At 56.9% G+C, this 19,606-nt stretch overlaps 3 protein-coding genes across 7 annotated transcripts in view; 2 read left to right on the top strand and 1 right to left on the bottom strand.

The window, feature by feature from the left end:
• The window catches only part of LOC105820709 (E1A-binding protein p400-like), a 25,398-nt gene extending 14,741 nt beyond the window's left edge, over nt 1–10,657 (top strand). Inside the window, exons 4-9 of the mRNA XM_012657248.1 lie at nt 3,757–3,891; nt 5,170–5,332; nt 7,250–7,444; nt 7,540–7,591; nt 8,022–8,060; nt 10,477–10,657. Coding sequence (XP_012512702.1) covers nt 3,757–3,891; nt 5,170–5,332; nt 7,250–7,444; nt 7,540–7,591; nt 8,022–8,060; nt 10,477–10,657 — 765 coding nt within the window. The remainder of the gene's footprint in view (nt 1–3,756; nt 3,892–5,169; nt 5,333–7,249; nt 7,445–7,539; nt 7,592–8,021; nt 8,061–10,476) is intronic.
• Nucleotides 8,003–16,849, top strand: LOC105820734 (E1A-binding protein p400-like). Of its 2 annotated transcripts, XM_012657287.1 has the most exons (11): nt 8,003–8,055; nt 10,415–10,611; nt 11,104–11,222; nt 11,343–11,535; nt 11,845–11,945; nt 13,544–13,705; nt 13,840–13,917; nt 15,845–15,940; nt 16,235–16,304; nt 16,423–16,495; nt 16,788–16,849. In XM_012657287.1, the coding sequence occupies exons 4-10, from the start codon at nt 11,379–11,381 to the stop codon at nt 16,482–16,484; spliced, it is 726 nt and encodes a 241-aa protein (XP_012512741.1). In that variant the 5' UTR covers nt 8,003–8,055; nt 10,415–10,611; nt 11,104–11,222; nt 11,343–11,378; the 3' UTR covers nt 16,485–16,495; nt 16,788–16,849. The 2 variants fall into 2 exon arrangements, with proteins under 2 accessions (XP_012512741.1, XP_012512740.1); XM_012657286.1 differs by lacking the exons at nt 8,003–8,055; nt 10,415–10,611; nt 16,788–16,849 and having other exon boundaries at nt 10,993–11,222; nt 16,235–16,531.
• Nucleotide 16,850: 1 nt separating this feature from the next.
• Nucleotides 16,851–19,606, bottom strand: part of DDX51 (DEAD (Asp-Glu-Ala-Asp) box polypeptide 51) — a 25,776-nt gene continuing 23,020 nt past the window's right edge. The window contains exons 5-13 of one of the 4 annotated variants that reach the window (XM_012657283.1): nt 19,452–19,523; nt 19,200–19,306; nt 18,604–18,948; nt 18,214–18,394; nt 18,025–18,140; nt 17,839–17,955; nt 17,537–17,638; nt 17,146–17,428; nt 16,851–16,990 (exon numbers count right to left, since the gene is read on the bottom strand). In XM_012657283.1, coding sequence (XP_012512737.1) covers nt 16,868–16,990; nt 17,146–17,428; nt 17,537–17,638; nt 17,839–17,955; nt 18,025–18,140; nt 18,214–18,394; nt 18,604–18,948; nt 19,200–19,306; nt 19,452–19,523 — 1,446 coding nt within the window. In that variant the 3' untranslated portion in view covers nt 16,851–16,867. Of the gene's footprint in view, nt 17,429–17,536; nt 17,639–17,838; nt 17,956–18,024; nt 18,141–18,213; nt 18,395–18,603; nt 18,949–19,199; nt 19,307–19,451; nt 19,524–19,606 lie in introns of all 4 variants that reach the window. The other 3 variants (XM_012657284.1, XM_012657285.1, XM_012657282.1) reach the window with 3 other exon arrangements.

Below are 19,606 nucleotides of genomic sequence, written 5' to 3'. Positions count from 1 at the left end.
CTGGGCTAGAGTGCCGTGGCGTCAGCCTAGCTCGCAGCAACCTCAGACTCCTGGGCTCAAGCGATGCTTGTGCCTTGGACTCCCAGAGTGCTGGGATCACAGGCCTGCGCCACGGCGCCAGCCCAGGGAGAATTCTTGACAATAGCCTTTGCAGTAGCCCTCTCCTGCCTCGACCTTTCTCCTTTAAACACTTGAGCCTGACCTTTGTTCTCCACTGCACGGCCCAGGGCTTCCCGGCTGTCCCCAGCCTTGGTCCAAACACACCAGTCCATTAATCTTCCTCAGTTTCCTCACTTAGGTCAACACTAGGGTATCGCAGTTAGGTATCTTGTTGGCAAATGGTAATGTTTAGCTGCTGTGCTAGGTTGCTAGGGTAGCTGCTGCATTGGTTTGCTGTGTTAGTCTGCTAGAGTAGCTGCTGTGTTAGTTTGCTAGGGTAACTGCTGCATTAGCTGCTGCGTTGGTTTGCTAGGGTAGCTGCTGTGCGTTGGTTTGCTAGGGTAGCTGCTGTGTTGGTTTGCTAGGGTAGCTGCTGCATTAGCTGCTATGTTGGTTTGCTAGGGTAGCTGCCGTGTTGGTTTGCTAGGGTAACCGCTGTGTTGGTTTGCTAGGGTAGCTGCTGCATTAGCTGCTGCGTTGGTTTGCTAGGGTGGCTGCCGTAGCAGAGAACCACAGACTGGGCAAAAGCTGCAGGGGGTTTCTCCCCCAGTCCTGGAGGCTGGACCCAGGTCAAGGTGTGGGCAGGGCTGGGTCCTTCTGAGGCGTCTCTCCTTGGTGGGCAGCCGCGCCTTCTCACTGTCCTCACGCAGCCTCTGCTCTGTGCATGCGGAGAGATCGCGCTCCAGCACCTCTCCCACTCCTAGCAGGACACCAGCCCCATGGGACGAGGCCCCGCCCTCGTGGCCCTGTGAACCCTGCTACCTCCTCAGGAGCCCCTCTCCGAGCACAGCCACATTGTGTCTCATCACGGGTCGGGGCTCCCGTGTGTGCGTTTGGGGGGACACGGTTCAGCCCGTGATAGCCACGGCGTGTCAGCGGCTTGCCCTCCCCAGAGGCGGAGTCATTCCCTATGTCCACAGCGCGAAGCCTCCGCGGGTTCAGGCACGTAAGCTACGGGCTGGCATCTGCCTCAGACGTCTTCTGCGTGGCCCAGACGTCGGGCAGAGCCTCTCTTCCCTCCTCCTGGGCACCGGCGTGGCCTGCGGGGAAGGCGGCGTTCCCAGTCACCGAGAGACTTCGGCCGCCAGCGAGGACCAGCTTACCCTTGCTCTGCTTTCTTCAAGCAGGTGGCGAGGTTGTGAAAGTAGCTCCGCTGGCGTCCGTCGCCGGCCCGCAGAGCCGAGTGGCCCAGCCAGAGGCGCCGGTGACGCTGCAGTTCCAGGGGAGCAAGTTCACGCTGTCGCACAGCCAGCCGCTGCAGCTGCAAGGTCCCGCCGCGCTGTGGTCCACGGCCCGAAGGGCCAGCAGGCTTAACAGGCAGCCTTATTTTTGAGATGTTAAAAGGCAGAAGCCAAAAATAGTAATAACTGTACATCTTTGAATCTAGAGAAGACGGTTGCCTAAGTGCCACCAACGCTGTGATTGTCAGAGTTAGAAACCACTTCGGTTTTATGTGGAGTCACTTGGGGGAGTTCTTCCAGGGCGGTGTGTGTCGTAATCGCGCTGCCTGCGTGTCCCTGGGTCTCACTGGCAGCTCAGGTGGCCTCTGAGCGTTAGAGCACACGTGTGCCTGTGGGCAGGGATTTAATTTGGAGATCACGGCTGGTAGGGCCATTTCAGTGTCCCGAGGCATCCTGGCTTCTGCACAGCCCTCATCTGGAGAGGCTGCGTGACGTGGCCGCGACAGGGGAGACTATTGCATTATGGTTGCCCCAAGGCTGTGAGGCGCTGCCTCTGGTCCACTTGTTTCTATGTTGTAGGTGTGCATTTGTGTTTGTGCGTTTGTGTGTTCATGGTGTATTTGTGTGTTTGTATTTGTGTGTCTGTGTGCATTTGTGTGTTCATGTGTATTTGTGTATTTGTGCATCTGTGTGTGTTCGTGTGTATTTGCGTGTGCGTGTTTGTATGTATTTGTGTGTGCGTGTGTGTGTTGTGTGTGTGTGTGGAGGGGACAGGGTAGGGACGCGTGAGTGCTTTCTGAGAACACGTGTTGGGAGGGGCCTTGCTCGTCTGTCTTCCTTGGTGCCTCAGTCGTATCTCGCAAGCGCATCTGCAGGCCCGAGCTCCTGGCTCTGGGAAACCGCTGTGCTCCGCCAGCCGGACGCCCTTCCCAGCTCTTGCCCACAGGCCCGGGGAGCTGCGTGTGGGACGTGAGAGTGTTCCACGCGGTTAGGTCATAAGTAAAACCCTCCTTACACTGGACAGCGATCAGTAGTGATCAAATCCCAACAAACAAGTTACTGAGAAGTAACTTTTAGATATTTTATAGGGTCATGATAATTTAGCATAGGTAATTTCCTCCTGGTTCTAAATACTCTTTTATATGCTATATACAAATTTCTTAAAGATTTTAGGGGAGAATCATCAAAAAACATTAACACCAATTTCCTTTTTTAAAATTTATTTTTAATTGATAAAAATTGTATATATTTGTGAGATGCAATGTGGTGTTTTGAGAGAGAGATACGTATTCTCACACACACACACACACACACACACACACCCACCGTGGAATGATTAAATCAAGCTAATTAACATGCCTTTACCTCAAATACCCTTTTTTTGTGGCGAGAACATTTAAAATCTGCCATTTTAGCAATTTTCAAATACATTATACATTGTTATTAATTGGTCACCAATAGATCAGAACTTGTTTCTCCTGTCAACACTGATTTCTTCCATAAACAGGGTCATGAAGGCAGGGTATGACAGCACTTAGCTTTTCTAGGTTATTTTTATCATGCTTCTTATGTGATTGTTGAGGTTAATTTGAAACTATTTTTATTTTTTCAAACTAGAGATTTAAAAAAATCAACTTTATTGAGTTATAATTAAAATGCAATAAAACGTCCCCATTTTAAGCACCCACTTTAGGAGTGCTGCCAAGTTTTTACAGCCACTCACCCACCAACACAATCAAGATCTAGACCATTCTCGTCACCCCAGAAAGGTGCCTGGTGCCTCTTCCTGGTCTTCCCACCCCTCAGTCCCCCGGCAACCTCTGCCCTGCTTCCTGTCAGTGGAGACTGAGTTAGTCTTCTCTAGAACTTTGTGTAAATGAGCCATATTGAAATTGTTTTTTTTTGAGACAGAGTCTCACTCTGTTGCCCAGGCTAGAGTGAGTGCCGTGGCGTCAGCCTAGCTCACAGCAACCTCACACTCCTGGGCTCAAGCGATCCCCCTGCCCCAGCCTCCTGAGTAGCTGGGACTACAGACATGCGCCGTCATGCCCAGCTAATTTTTTCTATATATTTTTAGTTGTCCGATTAATTTCTTTCTATTTTTAGTAGAGACGGGGTCTCGCTCTTGCTCAGGCTGGTCTCGACCTCCTGAGCTCAAACGATCCGCCCGCCTCAGCCTCCCAGAGAGCTAGGATTCAGGGCCGCGCCCGGCCCTGAAATTGTTTTTAATATATTTTCCTTTACATGGATTTGGTGATAATGCCTTAGCTGCAATTATTTTAAAAACAGGACTCTTGGAATCCTGTTTTGCAGTTAAAACGTTAAACATTTTTAGTTAAGACACGCGAGAGTGATCAGTATTATAAATCTCTGCCATCACATTGTTCAGAAACCAGTAACTTCTCTTTCTTCGCAGGAAGCGTCCTGCAGATCCTGTCGGCCCCCGGCCAGCCGTGCCTGTGGCCCCCGGGCCCCGTCGCCGTGCAGAGCATGTCGCAGCCGGTCCTGCTCCCCTGCGCTTTCGGAAACCCCCCAGCACTCGCTGCGCCAGGTCAGTCTCTGTGACCCCTGTGACCCCTGCCCTCCCACGCAACGGGTGGCGGCTGGGACCGCTGGTGCTGCGTGCTGCTCCGGGGCCTCCCGTCCACAGATGAGGAAACTGAGGCACGGAGAGGTTCAATCAGTCGCCCACCCGTGTACCGCTGGTGAGGGCAGAGCCAGGACTCAAGACGGGCGGTGCGGTTGGTTCTGTCTCTAGAGAGGGAGCTCGAACCCTTTCTCCTGTCTCTCCCTCGGACCAGGTCCCACCCCTTGACCTCATTTAACCTTAATTACCGCATAAAACCCCGTCTCCAGACACAGCGACACTAGACTTCAGTGTGTGAATTTGGGGGACACAGCTCAGCACACAGCAGACCCCGCAGTCTCGGTTCCTCGCCCTGCCCACGCCCAGCTCTGCGCGAGACCGGGGCGGGTAGCGGCCTGTGCGCCGGGCGCGCTGCTCCGTACTTTGCGCGCGTCGGATGGCCTCGTCCCAGCCTCAGCTGTTTGGGATTTAAGGAAAAGGAGATTTTTTTTTTTTTTTTTTTTTTCTTAAAGAGCCTAACTAACGCTCCTCTGGGATACCAGGTGAAACAAGTACATGTTAATATTTCGGTGCTAAGAGCTGTAGGAGCAGGTGGAACCCTTTCCAGAGAGGAGAAGAGGGGCACGGAGGGGGATGTGGCTCCACCTAAGTCTCCTCCTAAGGCAGTTTCCGGGTAAAAATGGCAAGGACAGGACCAAACGACAGAAAACCTCGCGCTTACCTCGCTTCCCCGGTAACCCGCCAGCGACTCCTGAGCTGGGGAGGACGCTGGTCTCCCCACACCCGCCCGCTGTGTGAGGAAAATGTAACCTCCGCTCGCTTCAGCCTGTGAGCCTTTCTCTTCTTTCACCTCGATTGATCATTCCAAGATTATAAATCCCTGGAGGGCAGAAACGTGTCCCCTCCAGCTCTCCGCGCTGCGGAGCACACGGTCCCAAGCAGGCTCCTGGGTGTTTGCCGTAGAGTCCGAACGGTTCTGTTCCCCAGCTGGCGCACCAAACAGACTCGCCGGTGCCCACTTGTCACCGGCTGAACCAGGAGTGCCGCCAAGGCCTGCGGGGAGCCTCGTCAGGTGACTCCCAGCGCGGGCACATTGCCACCTCCCCGGAACCCACGAGTCCCTCGTGATTCTCGTGGGCAGGAGGTTATTTGCAGGCCAAAACGTAGCTTTACCACGCAGAGCTTCTCACCCCGTGTCGTGGTAACACCCCGTTCTGTCTCCTCTCTCTGCCTCTGGAGCAGGAGTCGCTGGAGGAGAGGAGAAGGCTTTCAAAGGAGCGTTTGGATAGAATGTTTTCTGGTGACGAGCGTCGCTGTTCCACAGCTCCAGCGTACGGCCAAGACTTACTGGGAAATTGCTCGTTTTTTGGGGAAAGGAAGGTCCCCCCACATCACTTCTCTGGAGGTAAGTGGGGTGGACAGGCCCCTGGAGCCGCTGCCCGTGCTTGGACGCGCCCGAGCCATCAGCGGACCCCCCGCAGTGCCTGACGCTGGCCGCAGAGCGACCCCCTGCAGGACGCCACGAAAAGGCAGCCTCGCAATGATGCGCGGAGAGCACGTTTCAGCCGATTTAAATTCTTATTTTGCTTTTGAGAACAGAATGCTTACTTTGAGAAATAGGTATTAACTTCTTCCTGGTGGCTTTAGAGGTTTTTAAAATGCTTCTAGGATTTACTGGCTTTTTGTGTGGCTTTAATACTCTGTGTTTTAAACTAAAGTGTTAAAGACAATTTCCATAAGTTACCTTTTCTAGTTCTGGAATTTTTTCCGGCATTCTACTCCAGAAATAATGATTATGTATTTTTGCGATGTTATTCATTTTTAAAATAAGTCAAGATTCATAAAAGAATTTGATATTTTGATTTTTTAGAAAGATACCTACTAGCCTAATTTGGGTCTGGTAGATTTTTTTAGCTGGTTTGAAATTACAGACTGCATTTCAAATTGGTGTCCCTGAAATACCTTTATGATACTTTGTTTTTAACCCCTTAAAATTTTAATCAGAAAATCGAAAAATAATAAGGTTGCAGAAATTGTTTAGTAAATAATAGAAGCAACTTCCTCGTCCCTTAAGCTGCCCACACAGGGACTTGGAGAAAATGTGGTTGCGGTTTGCTTTCTTACATGTTCCCTGCACGCTTTTGAAACTGACTTTAGCTTATACCCTTTGTGTCTTCAGTAACTGGTGAGTGTTGAGTTGGAATCGTCACCTGTGTGCTGACAGTCGTAGCATCACAGGAGACCCAGGCCTGGAACCGGGTCTGGTTCTGTCCTTGTCCTGATGCTCACTGACCCGTCACCAGGAAACACTGCAGCCCCCAGGGGCGGGTTTCTTAAGCACCGACTTTCTGGGAAGGGGTTACTCACTCGTGTGTGTCCAGGTTAATTCCATGTGATACAGAGAAGTGAAAACCGTTTTGCTGCTTTATTGTTTTTAAAAATTATATGAGTAATAATGAATATGTTCTCGTTGTGAAAGCAAGATTGGAGGATACTGGACTACACAGGGTAGGAGGTGGAGGAGTCTGAGGCAGGATTCTTTCAAGTCTGTCCCCTTGTTCTGGCAGGTCCCGGGGAGCCACGGAGCAGGGGCAGTGCCAAGGCCGACCGTTGGCAAACGCCCCAGGGCGGGGCTGTGAGGCCAGACTGCGCCGGGGGTGGGAAGTGGAGTCTCAGCGTTCAGGGAGTCCGAGCTCGGGCCTGAGGCACAAGCCATGTCGATAGCACTTAATAGATGCCACGTTTCAGGTGTCCCCTGGGGGGGCTTGGAGAAATCCTGGTCCGTGCTGAGCTCCCTGGGGGAGGCCACGCAGGAGGCGTGGAGACAGCCGGACTGCAGCGCAGAGGCCCGCCCGCCCCCAGGCCGTGGAGGGCTGGACGCGAGTGCGCACGCGGCAACTGTTTTCTCTGCCTGCACCTCACTTAGCAGCAGCATCACAGTTTTTCAGGGCCCAGCGTCTCGCGTACGATACTGTAGCCTCAAACCGACAGAGCAGGGCCCCAGTGCCGGGTCGAGTTGCATTTAGAGGTAACTGGAGTAATCCCGCCCCACGCGCACCCAGTGGCAGCCTTGGGGCAGAGGGTGTGCCACGTGGGAGTCCCACTAGCGCTAACCGTCCCAGCTCCGCTGGCGCCCGACGGTGACCTGCCAGTGGGGAGAGACAGTCGCGGGTGAGTGAGGGCTTGGACTCTAGGCCACCTGTGGGGTAGCAGCTCAGCCACCCAGACAAGACACTGAGCAGTGCGAGGTTTCAGAAAGCCACAGGTAAAAGCCGCCCCCGCCTCCCCGTGAGGCAGCTAAAGCTGCAGCGCTTTGCTCCAGGGTTCTCCGCGTGCTGCCGGCCGTGGTCGCCGCCCCCCCCCAGCCTGTACGCCGCCAACCCTCCACCATCCTACAGCCACAAGATGAGGGTCTTTGGGCACAATCTCAGGGAGGAGCTGGCCCCGTACCTGCAGCAGATCTCGGCCCCACACCTGCTGCAGTTCCCCGACCTCCGGCTGGTTCAGTACGACTCAGGTGAGGGACGGGGCCGGGGCCTGGCTCTGCCAGTGGTGGGGGGCGGGGGGAAGGGGCTGCCCACTCACACGTGTGTCTTGTTTCACTGACAACAGGCAAGTTGGAAGCACTGGCTGTCTTGTTGCAGAAACCGAAGTCTGAAGGCCGGCGGGTGCTTATTATATCTCAGATGATTTTTTTTTTTTTTTTTTTTGAGACAGAGTCTTGCTCTGTTGCCCGGGCTAGAGTGCCGTGGTGTTAGCCTAGCTCACAGCAACCTCAAACTCCTGGGCTCAAGTGATCCTCCTGCCTCAGCCTCCCGAGTAGCTGGGACTACAGGCATGCGCCACCATGCCCGGCTAATTTTTTCTATATATTTTTAGTTGTCCTACTAATTTCTTTCTATTTTTAGTAGAGACGGGGTCTCGCTCTTGCTCAGGCTGGTTTCGAACTCCTGAGCTCAAATAATCCGCCCGCCTCGGCCTCCCAGAGAGCTAGGATTACAGGCGTGAGCCACCGCGCCCGGCCTATCTCAGATGATTTTAATGTTACATATCTTAGTGCTGTTTTTGAACTTCTACTTTTTGACCTTCATCAGGATCAATGACTATGCCAACTACGAACAGCGTCAGGTAAGGTGAGCCCACGTTTAAGCTATTATTGGAAGATTAAATGAGAGACTATGTGGAAAGTGCCATAAATGGTGAAGAACTGCAGTTCTAAGTTATTCCTCATACAGATACATCTGTAAATTAAGCTGGAGAGTGTTTATAAGCAAATGCACGTTAAGGTGAACTTAAGAATTGGACCAGACAAAAATACTAAATCAGATCTGCCCTGGGTGCTTCCACATTCTCTGTCCAACAGTTGGGAAGGATTTCTGTCAGCCTGGTGCACGGTTCTGCATCCTTCACATTAATGTGCGAATTTTAACTTCAGCAAATATTTGCATTGTTAAAAGAACTTACTAAACTTACTGCTAATTCCTTTACATCTATATATAATTTTAGCATCATCAAAAACTTTTATATTAATCATTTTATGACTTAGGACATTTTCTAAACAACGTTTCAAAAGCAGTCGAAACAGTATCTATTATTTGGTTTGTGACCTTTATATAATATTCATTAATTGCACCTTTTATTCTGTGACGTCCTTCCTGTCCTTAATCTCTGCTTGTCTAACGTTAACACTGACGCACACTTCAGCCTTTCCTGTTTGCATTTGCCCGTTGCCTTCTTTGCCAACCTTCCTTTACTTAGGTTTAAGCGAGTTTCTTGTAAGCAGTATGTAGCAGGCGTTAAATGATAACTTTGAAAATGGCAAAATCATGACTCTCATCGTATACCTATTAAATGAACATGTGTCGAAGATTTTTAACTCATTAGTTGAGAGAACCAATGCAATGTTAAAACTGGTCCAAAGGAGAGTCTGATGACAGACACACGTGCACAGGCAGCGAGGAATGCAGGAACCACCCTGCCGGTGGGAGCAAAGCTGTTCAGGCCTGGACCTGTTGCCCTGGGGCCCTGTCTTCCATGGGCTGGGAAAGACTCCCCGCTCCTCCAGACGAAGCTCCTTTGCTCAGCAGCCTGCTGGGGAACAACCGGTAGTCTTTCTGTCCAGTCCAGAGCTGCTTTCAGGCACTTTATTGAGATATAATTCACATGCAATAAAATTCACCCATTGGGTGCCCTGTGTCTGCACACTTAGTATCGTCCTGGGATTGCCCCGTCTGCACACTTAGGGGCTGGCCACTGACTGGTCAGGCATTGTGCTTAAAGCTCCAGAGCCAGTCGGGTTTTGACCCCTTCCGGTCAGATCTGTGTGTGGTTGCAGCCTGCTTTTGTGGTTCAAGACGTTTACGGTTTTGCCCCAGGCAGACCCAGGGACTGCAGCTCTGAGCTTCCTCTCCAGGCCTTGGGCCTGCAGGCTGTCGTCCGCCTGGGAGGAGTGTGATCTCTGCAGGCCCTGCCTGTCTCTTCTCCTTATCTTCCTGTTACATTTCTGGTTGGTCTTCCTCTGCTGGTATCCTACCCCGCTGTTGGCCTCCACTGATCGCCAACCGATCTGTTATCATGGACAATTTCCCGGGGCACGGATTGCTCTGTGTTCGGCCCCTGGCAGGGGTAGAGAGCGCCAGGCTCTGGAGCTTTGGCCACTTGGGCAAAATCTCCTCGCTGTGGGGAATGGGGTTTGCTCTTTTTCCTCGCGACGGGGCGGCAGCTGTGGGATGAGGAAAAAGGACGTTAGAATCCACTAAGTTACTGGGAAACTTTAGAATGCCATAGAGAGGCACCCAAATTAATAAAGTTTTCATTTTTTCCTCTCACAATATTTATGGAATAATACTTTCAAAATGCATATTTTTAAATATAATTTTAATAGACTATAGTAAAATATTTTTAGGTTTAAGCTTGTTAATCAGTATTTATGTTCTTTATAAATAATAAAATATATAGTCACTTGTGTCCAACAAATAGTCTATAATAGCAATTAATGCTAATTATAATTTATTATAACTATGCTGATTGATGCCGAATGAGAAAAGTGTAGTATGAGTCATTTGGAACCGGCTCATGGGCTGAGGCAGCCAGAGGGGTCTGTGGGGAGCGTGTCAGGAAGCCCCCCACGCACAGGAGCAGGGAGGCCGCCAGCCCTGGTCACTGCTGAGGTCCCCCTGCGCCGTCCTTGCTCCCTGTCTCCTGCCGGCCCACGCGGAGATGGCAGATGACATTTCACTTCCGCTTCACCATCCTGGCCCCGTGACCTCCCCCACGGTGCCCAGGACGCCCCGGGAGGCCACACTGGTTTCTAGGAGAGGGAACAAGGCTGCTGCCCGTGTTGGAACAATCTGTTTCACTGGCTACGATTCATTTGAAATGGTTGACTTCAGAGGGACTTGTATTGATAACTCTGATACCTAGATTAATTTCAAACTTGTAATTATCTTCTAACTAGTTTTGATACCAATGAGCTTCTATCATTCAGGAGTTAATGAGGAGTTTCAACAGAGACAAGCGGATATTCTGCGCCATCCTCTCGACTCACAGCTGCTCGGCGGGCGTCAGCCTCGTGGAGGCGGACACCGTGGTGTTCTACGACAGCGACCTGAACCCCGTGGTGGACGCGAAGGCCCAGGAATGGTGCGATAGGATTGGGAGGTGCAAGGACGTCCACGTGTACAGGTTGCAGCTGCTCTGTGTTTATATTTGTACCGAACATTCGACCTAGGTGGTTTATTCAGTGAGGGCGTCTAAAACATCTGGTTGATGTGTATGTCTGAATATGTATTTTTTCTAGAGACAGGGTCTCACTGTGTCGCCCAGCGTGGACTGCCTTGGCGTCTTCACAGCTCACTGCAGCCTCAGACTCCTGGGCTCAGTTGACCCTCCTGCCTCAGCCTCCTGAGTGGCCAGGACTGTAGGCACGGGCCACCACACCTGGCTAATTTTTAAAGTGTTTTGTAGAGACAGGGTTTCACTATGTTGCCCAGGCTGGTCTTGAACTCCTGGCCACAGTGATCCTCCAGCCTCAGCCTTCCGAAGTGCGGGGATTACAGCCAGATGTCTGTCTTTGACAGCCTCTTTAAAAGCATGAATGAAGAAGACGTAAACTCCAGGTTTGTGTAAATGCCTTTGCCAACTAAGAAGAGAAACGGGTGTTGTTTGTCTCTTCAGGAGCACTTGATTAGACTCCAGAAGCAGGAACTGCAGCCCCCGCAGCAGCAGAGCCCCAGCTCACCGCGGTCACGTCCCCGCAGCCCCACCACGTGGCCAACCTGCAGGTGGCCCAGCTCGTAAGTTTTCCTTCATCGTGGGTTTTAGTATCCGAGGCGGTTTGACTGTTCTAACCGCTAAGGAAGGATCACGCCACGCGACACCGCAGAGCTCACGTGTCCCCATTTCTTCTTACTCAGACTCGAGTCGCCTGCCAGCTGCAAGGCCCGGGACAGATGTCGGTGCCCGCACCGCAGACGGCCCAGGCTGCTCTGGCCAAGCCCCCGGTGGTCTCCGTCCCGGCCGCCGTGGTGTCTTCAGCCGCGGTCACGGCACTTCCCGTCAGCATGGCGGGGACTAGCGTCGAGATAGGGCAGCCACAGAAAGCCACAGGTACTTGGCCGGGTCTGACTCAGGAGACTCGAAACGACTCCCCCAGTAGAACCCCGTTCCTCGCCTGCCGCTCTCTGCGCAGCAGCGGCGTGGAGCGCGGCGCCCCTAAGCGCGAGGCGCCTGTTTCGTCTCGGGAGGCGCAGTGTGCGCACGTGTCTCTCCAGGGCCGCCGGCGCTCCCTGCGCGCCAGGTCCCTGCTGGGCTACTGACTTTCCGAGCAGCCCGGCAGCCTGGGGGTGTGATCGCCCGGCCATTCAGGGTCGGGGCTGTCTCGTGTGTCCATAATCCGTCCCTTTCCTGTCTCCGCAGGAGGACAGACCGCGGTCGTGCAGCGGCTCCTAAAACTCAAACACCAGCAGCAGCAGAAAGCGGCGCCGCTCCAGGCCGCCCCGGGCCCCAACGCGCAGAAGGTGAGTGAGCCGGCGTCTACTCGGCCTCCGGGGGTCCAGGCCGTAGGGCCGGGCTCGTCCCCTCCCTGACGGGGCAGCGGTGTGAGCAGAACTGAAGGGGCACGTGGCTCGACGGCCGAGAAGGTGGCCCAGCCATCCCTGCATGCACTTGCTCTCTGGGGGACAAAGACTCCTGTTTTGGGTAATATGACAGATTGGAGACCCTGAAAACATTATCCAACAAAACATCTAAAAATGCCAGGTTGAAAACACCGCAGGTGAAATGCACAAAACCATGGATGAAGCTGCAGGACGAGACCAGGCACCACCTTCCTGTTACCACCGCACAGCCGCCAGGCGGCGCCACTGAGACCTTTCCCGTCGTTTCTGCTCAGGGCAGAGTCTCCCACGTGGAGCCCCTCAGGGTTAGGGCCCCTGAGCCAGGGGAGGGCGGCTCAGGGTTTGCACCTCCAGGTGGGGGTCTGGGGGAGCTGCTCACCCAGTGCCGGGGCCCCCAAAGCAGCCACCCCCAGAACACCCACCCGTGGCAGCCCCTGCACACCTGGGCTTTTCCGGGTGCAGGATCTGGTGCTGCCGAGAGCAGGAGCGTTGAGGGCACGAGGGCACGGCCGGCCGTGAGGATGCCTTGCGGGTGTTTGCTGGGGGTCCCAGCTGACCTCTCTGTGCCTCAGCTAATGGCCTGGCCGGGGCTGAGGCGTCCACCACGGAGGCCGACTAGCCGGCCCAGAGACGTCAGGCCAAGGCCAGCAACGACGCCGGCTGGGGCGGGAGGTCTGGGGAGAGCTGGGTTCGTGGGCCGGCGCTCGCCGCCTGCCCTGGCTTTGTGACCGGTCGGGGGCAGCCTGGAGGCGCCTTCTAGGGTCCAGGGTCCTTGGGTGTCCGAGCACCTTTGCTACCTGCAGGGCCGTTTCCTCCCCTTCCCCACCCAGACACAGACTGTGCTTTTGAAGGCCTGAGAGGCCAGCCCCCCGCCCTGCTGCTCCCGCTCGTGTTCCCTTGGGCCAGGGAGCCCCCGCGGGCAGACAGTGGTGCCGACTGGGGCCCCTGCGCCTGGCCGGTCTGCGGCAGCCACACGGGGCGTCCTTGCGGGCTTGGCCGTCCCCCGCTCCTGCGGTCTGGGCGTGCAAAGCCGTGTGTCCAGCGAGGTGGTGCCTCCCTCCTGTTCAACATCAGTGTCTTGGGGAACCGCCGTCGTCGGGCATCAGGTGTGGCCAGTGTTGCCGGCTGCGTGCCGCCCCCAGAGACGCCCTCGGCTCCCCAACAGGACGGGAACGGAGGCAGCTCCTCCCACCAGCCGTGAACAGGTGTCTCTCGCTGGGACTGTGCCCGGTGAACCCTGGCTGAGTGCATGTCGCGGACTGCCCCAGAGTTTGCCTCTACCCAGGGACACCGGCCAGGCTGACGGGAAGCACGTGACCTTCCAACGGGCCGGACTGGGCCCGCCCTCCTGGCCACGCCGTCAAGCTCCTTGAAGGGCAAACTTGAGATTCGAGCTTCGGCTGAGCCTGGACTCTCCCGGGTCCCAGAACGGGCCCTGCCGGCCCCCGGGGGCTCTGCGGTCTGCACCCCGTTTCTCGAGGTCCGTCTCTGTTTTACAGGTAAATACCCGGCAAGTCGCTACTCGGACCCAGCAGCAGACCAGCCCACAACGAAAAGTGAGGTGCATGCCTCAGCCCAGCACGAAGACCCCGTGTGTGACGGCCCCCGTGTCTCAGGCTCCCAAGGCCCCGGTGACCCAGCAAGTGCAGGGCCAGATGCAGGTAGGGCCGCTGTCCTTGCCCCACGGCAGGTGGCAGACGCACCTGCTGTCCTTTTCTGTTGGAGACCCCCTTTCCCCCAAGAGCCAGGGGAGGAGGTGTGGCACCCGGGGCAACGGCCTTTGTGCTTCGCGCAGGTGGCCAAGACCCCTCCGGCGGCTCAGAAGCAAACACCTGCAGAGAACCTTCAGCAGGTAGCAGCCACTGCCCAGCAGGTGAGTGACCTTATGACCTTAACAACGGTAAGACGTGACGCTGGCGCCCTGCGCCTCCCTGCTCAGCGCCCTCCTTGGGGTCTCGCAAACCACTTTCCACCCATCCCCTAAACCTCTCCTGCACCCCGCCGGGAGGACCGCTGCGCAGAGCAGCCCGCCAGGGGCTCGTGGCGGCGGCAGCTGCCCGCTGTGTCGTGGTCGGGCCTCTGGGACGTGCTGGTCAGTCCAGGGCCCGTGTGGCGTCTGCACCCAGCGGCATCCGGCCGTCGTCACTACGCAGTAATTGGTGATCGGATTTTGTGCTCTGCCGGCATTTATTTGAAAACAAAGGTTCAGCCGCACGTCTTTAGTCAGGGCCACCCTGTTCCCAGGCACCATGCAGAACCGCAAAGGGAAAGGCCAGCCCGGGGCCCGGCAAGCCGGCTTTCATCAACCCTCGCAGCTCAGAGAGGCCGTGTGCCTCTCACTGCTTTTCTGACAGTGATGAGCATCTTTTACCTTTTTTTTTGTTGCCGTTTATGTTTTTTTGGAGACAGGGTCTCGCTCTGTCGCCCGGGCTGGAGTGCAGTGGCGAGATCACAGCTCACTGCAGGCCCAGACTCCCGGGCCCCAGTGATCCTCCCGCCTCAGCCTCCTGAGCAGCTGGGACTACAGGTGCCACCACCACACCCAGCCCGATTTAAAACTTTTTTTATTTGTTGTAGAGAGGGGCCTCGCTATGTTGCTCAGGAGGGTCTCCAAGCCCTGGCATCTAGTGATCCTCCCACCTCGGCCTCCCGAAGTGCTGGGATCACAGGCCTTGAGCCACCACACCTGGACTTTTGCCTTTTTTTAAACAAAGAAAGCACTTTACTGAGCTGTGATTCTCATACCAGGCAATTTATCCATTTATAGGGTGCAGTTCAGTGGTTTTCAGTAAAATGTTTAGAGCTGCGCAGCTGTCACCAGTTTAGACCATTTCTGCCATCTCCAGAAGGAACTGCGTCCTCGTGGCTGGTCACCCTGCCTGCTCTGGACACTCCGTATAAATGGAGTCACAGAAGAGTGGCCCCTGGGGCTGGCTCCCACTCAGCGTGGTGGGTTCACGGGTCACCCACGTAGCCCGTGTCGTGCCTTGCTCTGTCTAGTTGGGTGGGTTCCTGTTTGCTACCCGTCCCTCAGCTCAGGGACCTGTGGACGCTTCTACTTCTGGCTACAGTGATCAAGGCTGTGACCTGTGTGTGCAGGTCCTTGTGTGGACACAGGTGTTCATGTCTCCTGGTTACACCCAGGAGTGGACCTGCTGGGTGCCAGGTGACGCTGTTTGACCCGCTGAGGAACCCCCACTGTCACCCACTGCAGCCCCACTTTACGTCCCACCCAGCAGTGTGCCCCTCCCACGTCCTTGCCCCCGTCTGTCTGTCTGTCTGTAGGGGCGTCCCTGATGACTGGGGCGGAGCGTCTTGGCCTGGGTGGTGCTGAGCTGGGGGCCGGGGACACGTGTGGCTTGAACACAACAGACTCTTAGATTTTCCTGAACAAATGTTTCTCCATTTGCTTTGCTCCTTTGGACAATTCCCAGACCTTAGTGGCTGATTTTCTGAACTTTTTGCCAGTGTGGTTGTCTTGCTGGGGAGTCTGAGAAGCCTCATCACCCTTTTTGCAGGTTGGTTCTAATCGGCTGCATTTTCCGTGACCAGAAACTAGGCCTGGTCAGTGGGGGCTGCTTGTGTCTCATAAACAGAATTGTAATTCCAGGCACGATGCTTTCCCATAAACCAGGGAAAACGGACGTACCGGGCACCCCGAGCGCAAGCTGCGCAGAGGCCGCGTCTCCCATTTTGCCGACCGTCTGTAGCCTCTGAGGTCTGTCTTCACTCGGGACAATGAAAGCAGTAGGTCCGGCTGTTTCAACACTAACCCCGTCTGTCACCTCTCCAACACACAGGTCCAGGCACAGCCGCAAGGGACGTGTCAGACCAGCTGGCCAATAGCAAGCTCAGGCGCTTCCTGCAGCCCTGGTGGCTCTGCACAAGTTACTGCAGTAAGTAGCAGGTTGTGACTGTCCCGTCCCAGATGCCAGCCCCAGGGGTGTCGGACCCCGGGCAGGTCCCAGCCCCAGACTCCCTCCCGTGAGGCCCAGGCCCCTGCCGGGTGGAGGGGGGCAGTGCGGGCCCCAGAGCTGGACCTGTCCGGGCAGGAGGCCTGCAGCCACATTCCAGCACGTCTGGGGCGTGCTGTGTGCAGCTTGCACACAACAGAAACCCCCTTTTGTAGGAGAATATTGTGTTTCTACTTGTTTAGTTTGGGATTTCTAGCTTGTGTACTTTCCCATCAGCATTTCCTCCTGCCCTCGTGGTACCTGTTCTCATGTTGGCTCAGCCTGCACCTGGGAGGTGACATCACAGGTACTCCAGGCGGATCTCAGTGGCAAGAACGTGTGTTTTCACGTTATTTTACTGCAATGGGTAAGTATGTCCATAGAAAAGAATCACAGTTCATGACTATTTTTTATAAAATTTTCAGAACAAAACCTCCTCACAGTGGTCAAGGCTCCCGACGTGTGTTTTCCACCGTATTTGCAATGAAAACTTCTCCTGTGAGTTTACAGAGGCGGTGGCTCCTCACAAAGTAGAACGTTGTTGACTACACAGCCACCTTCTGGGGTCTGTGACGCCCGTAATGATGGCAACACCTCCCTGGGTTGATGACATGGACCACGAAAGGCTGTCCCAGCGTCTGTGTTGGCTCAGGAAGCGGGACTGTGCCCGGCACAGTGACCGCACCAGGGAGGGACGCGGGGAAGACGGGGACTGTGCTCACCACGTCTCTGGGGGTGCTGTTCCATCTGTGCCGGGCAGTGTGCGCGGTTTCACCCACGCTGATCTCAGTCCCGGGCATCTCCCGAGGCCTGAGCTGACTTCCAGGCTGCGTCCGTGCGCTCAGAAGCCCTGAAGAATCCCGTCGTCTCTCACGTACGGCGTCCACTGCTTGAGGTTCTTGTTGAAGGAGGGTAAGGCAGCATCTGCTGTCCGGGGTCGGTCCCTCTGGGCCTTTGAGCCCCAGCGTAGGCCGCCTTCAGCTTCCGCTCCTCCTGGGAGAGGACGGCGGGCTCAGCACCTTCCCCTCACCAGCCTCACGCGCTCCTCCACCCCCAGAGCTCCAGGATGAACCCGCCCCCACCCTTCCCTTCCTCTGCACACCCCCGAGGCTGGAGTCACGAGACCACCCGAGCGGCACAGCCCTCACCTTGACCGTCCTCTCCAGCTGGGACAAGGCCTCCTCGTAGCGAGGGACCAGCGGCTGCAGCAGCTCGCTGGGGAGCTCGTGCCGCTCCAGCGCGGGCACCCCGCCCTCCGTCAGCATCTGCAGGAACCTCCGCTCCTGGAGGGAAGCCCACGTGTGGGAAGGGGGCCCAGGCGGCCCCGTGGCACCAGGCGGCAGGAGCCATGACCCTCCCGGCCTCACCTGCACCTTGAGCAGCAGCGTGAAGGCCTGTCCGGCGTTCCCAGCTCGGGCTGTTCTCCCGACCCTGAAACCAAACACGGCTGTTCCAGGCAGCAGCCTCTGACCTCCAGGGGCCTGACGGGGGTCTGTCTCCAGGCCGACCCCACCCACAGCCCCGTGCGACGGGCCTCACCGGTGCACGTAGGTCCTCAGGTACTGGGGGGCGTCGTAGTTGACCACCAGCCCCACGCCCCGCACGTCGATGCCGCGGGCGGTGGCGTCTGTGCTGATGAGGCTGTTGGACACACAGCGCTGTGGGCCACCATGCCAGGGGCAGGGACACCCACGCCGGCACCCGGCCCTGTGGGGGTGGCTCTGGGAACAGGCCGCGTGGCGCTGGGGGCAGAGGAGGCCCAGCTCCCGCAGGAAGGGCCCTGCAGAGGGACCCCGGCGGACGCCCCGCTCCAGAGCCCCAGGCCCTGCCCAGGCACTCACAGTTGGATCTTTCCCTGTTCAAACTGCTTCAAGATCGTCTGCCTCTGGCCAGGCCCGTAGCGGGAGGAGAATTCAGCCGCGTTCACGCCCCCGAATGCCTGCACCAGCAGGAAGAGCCTGGGCAGAAACACGGCTGCAGCCCAGTGGCGCCGGGGCCAGGCCCCCCACAGCGAGCGCCGGCCTCACCTGTGCGAGTTCTCCCGGGAGTTGGTGAAGCAGAGGACCCTGGAGCGGCTCCTCGCCAGGACCAGGTGCAGCACGAGCAGTGGCTTGGCGCCGAGGCTGCAGGGCACGTAGTGGTGCTGCGGGAGACGCGGGGGTTGGCGGGAGCCCCGGCGCCCGGGTGCCGCCCTACCCCGCACACGCCCCACTCACCGTGAGCCCCGCGGGGAAGGCATACTTCCCTCCCACGTCCCCGTCGTCGGGGCCCCTGTGCGCCGCACCCGTGGAGAAAAGCCGGGGCCGGTGGAGGCCCAGCTGCTGCAGCTTTTCGGGGTTCTGGGTCAGAGTCGCTGAGAAAAGCAGCTTCTGCAGGGGCATCTGCGGACAGCAGGTGCTAGGAGAGAGGGGTGTGGGGAGCGTGGGAAGGAGCCGTCTGCGCCCTCCTGAGCTCCCAGGACGGGCTTCCCCGCACCAGCCAGGGTGGGGTGTCCGAGCCGCACGTGGTCTGACGGGATGGAACTCACTCCCGCCTCCTCCCAGGGCAGCAGGAAAGAGAGGGGTGCAGAGCAGCCTCCACCCAGGGCCAGCTCCTGAGCTCCGTACCTGGCAGCCGTCTCGGCCTGGAGCTGCCTCCTCTGGAGCAGGGCACGGGGCTCCCTGGGGCCCGTGCTCTGGAAGGCGGCGGCCACCACCCGGGGCAGCCAGGACTGGTGCATGCTGTCTATCATCCGGTCGGCCTCGTCCACGACCTGGGGGTGGGAAGCCGGTGGTGGGTGGAGGGAGGCTCCGGCCAAGGTCAGCCCTTCACTCCCAGCCCAGGCTCCGGGACGGGCACCTACCAGGAAGCGGAGCTGCTGGAGGCTGAATCCCGAGGTCTGGTCGATGTGGTCCACCAGGCGGCCAGGAGTGGCCACCACGATGTCGGCCAGGCAGCGGTAGCCGTCTGCTCTGTAACGGCAGCGTGGTTCGACAGAAAGGTCTGCCCAGGGCCTTCCGACAGCGAGATGCCACCTGCCTCCCCTCCCAGGGCACCAACCCCGCCCCCACACTGGAACCGGCAGACGGCTGCGTGGGCAGCTGCTCACAGGAGCCCGGCCGCTAACACACAGCGGCTGCTCCGCCCCGCTGCGTGCGCCTCGGTGCACCCAAGCGCTCGAGCTGGGACCCTCCCCGAGCACCCACTGCCCCACGGAACCTACGTCTTCTGGACGAGGCTCTCCTGCTCCTTGGCCAGTGTCTTCTGTCCCGTAACCAGGGCAACTCGCAGAGGTGTGGCGTCTGTGTAGATGTTGAACACTTTGCTCACCTGGAGGAAGGAGTCTGTCACTGACCTGGGGTCCTCTGTTGTCCCCCTTGCTGCAGAGAGGACTCCAGCCCGGTCTGGGTCACCGGGGACCCAGCACACCCACACCCGGCACGGCAGCTGAGGCCACGGCGCAGGGCTCACCTACCTGCTGGGCCAGCTCCTTGGTGGGCAGCACGACCAGGGCGCGGACGTGGCACACCACTCGCCGCAGCAGGGCCTGCGGGGGGAGGTGGCCGTGTCAGCGATGCTGGATCCCCGCCCGCCAAACCCCTGCTGCAGGGGTGGGACCCTGACACGCAC

Source organism: Propithecus coquereli, unplaced genomic scaffold (assembly GCF_000956105.1).
Source record: "Propithecus coquereli isolate 6110/MARCELLA unplaced genomic scaffold, Pcoq_1.0 Scaffold535, whole genome shotgun sequence".
Lineage (NCBI taxonomy): Eukaryota > Metazoa > Chordata > Mammalia > Primates > Indriidae > Propithecus > Propithecus coquereli.
The sequence above is the reverse complement of the archived record's forward strand: the minus strand, read 5'-3'. Positions and strand labels throughout refer to the sequence as shown.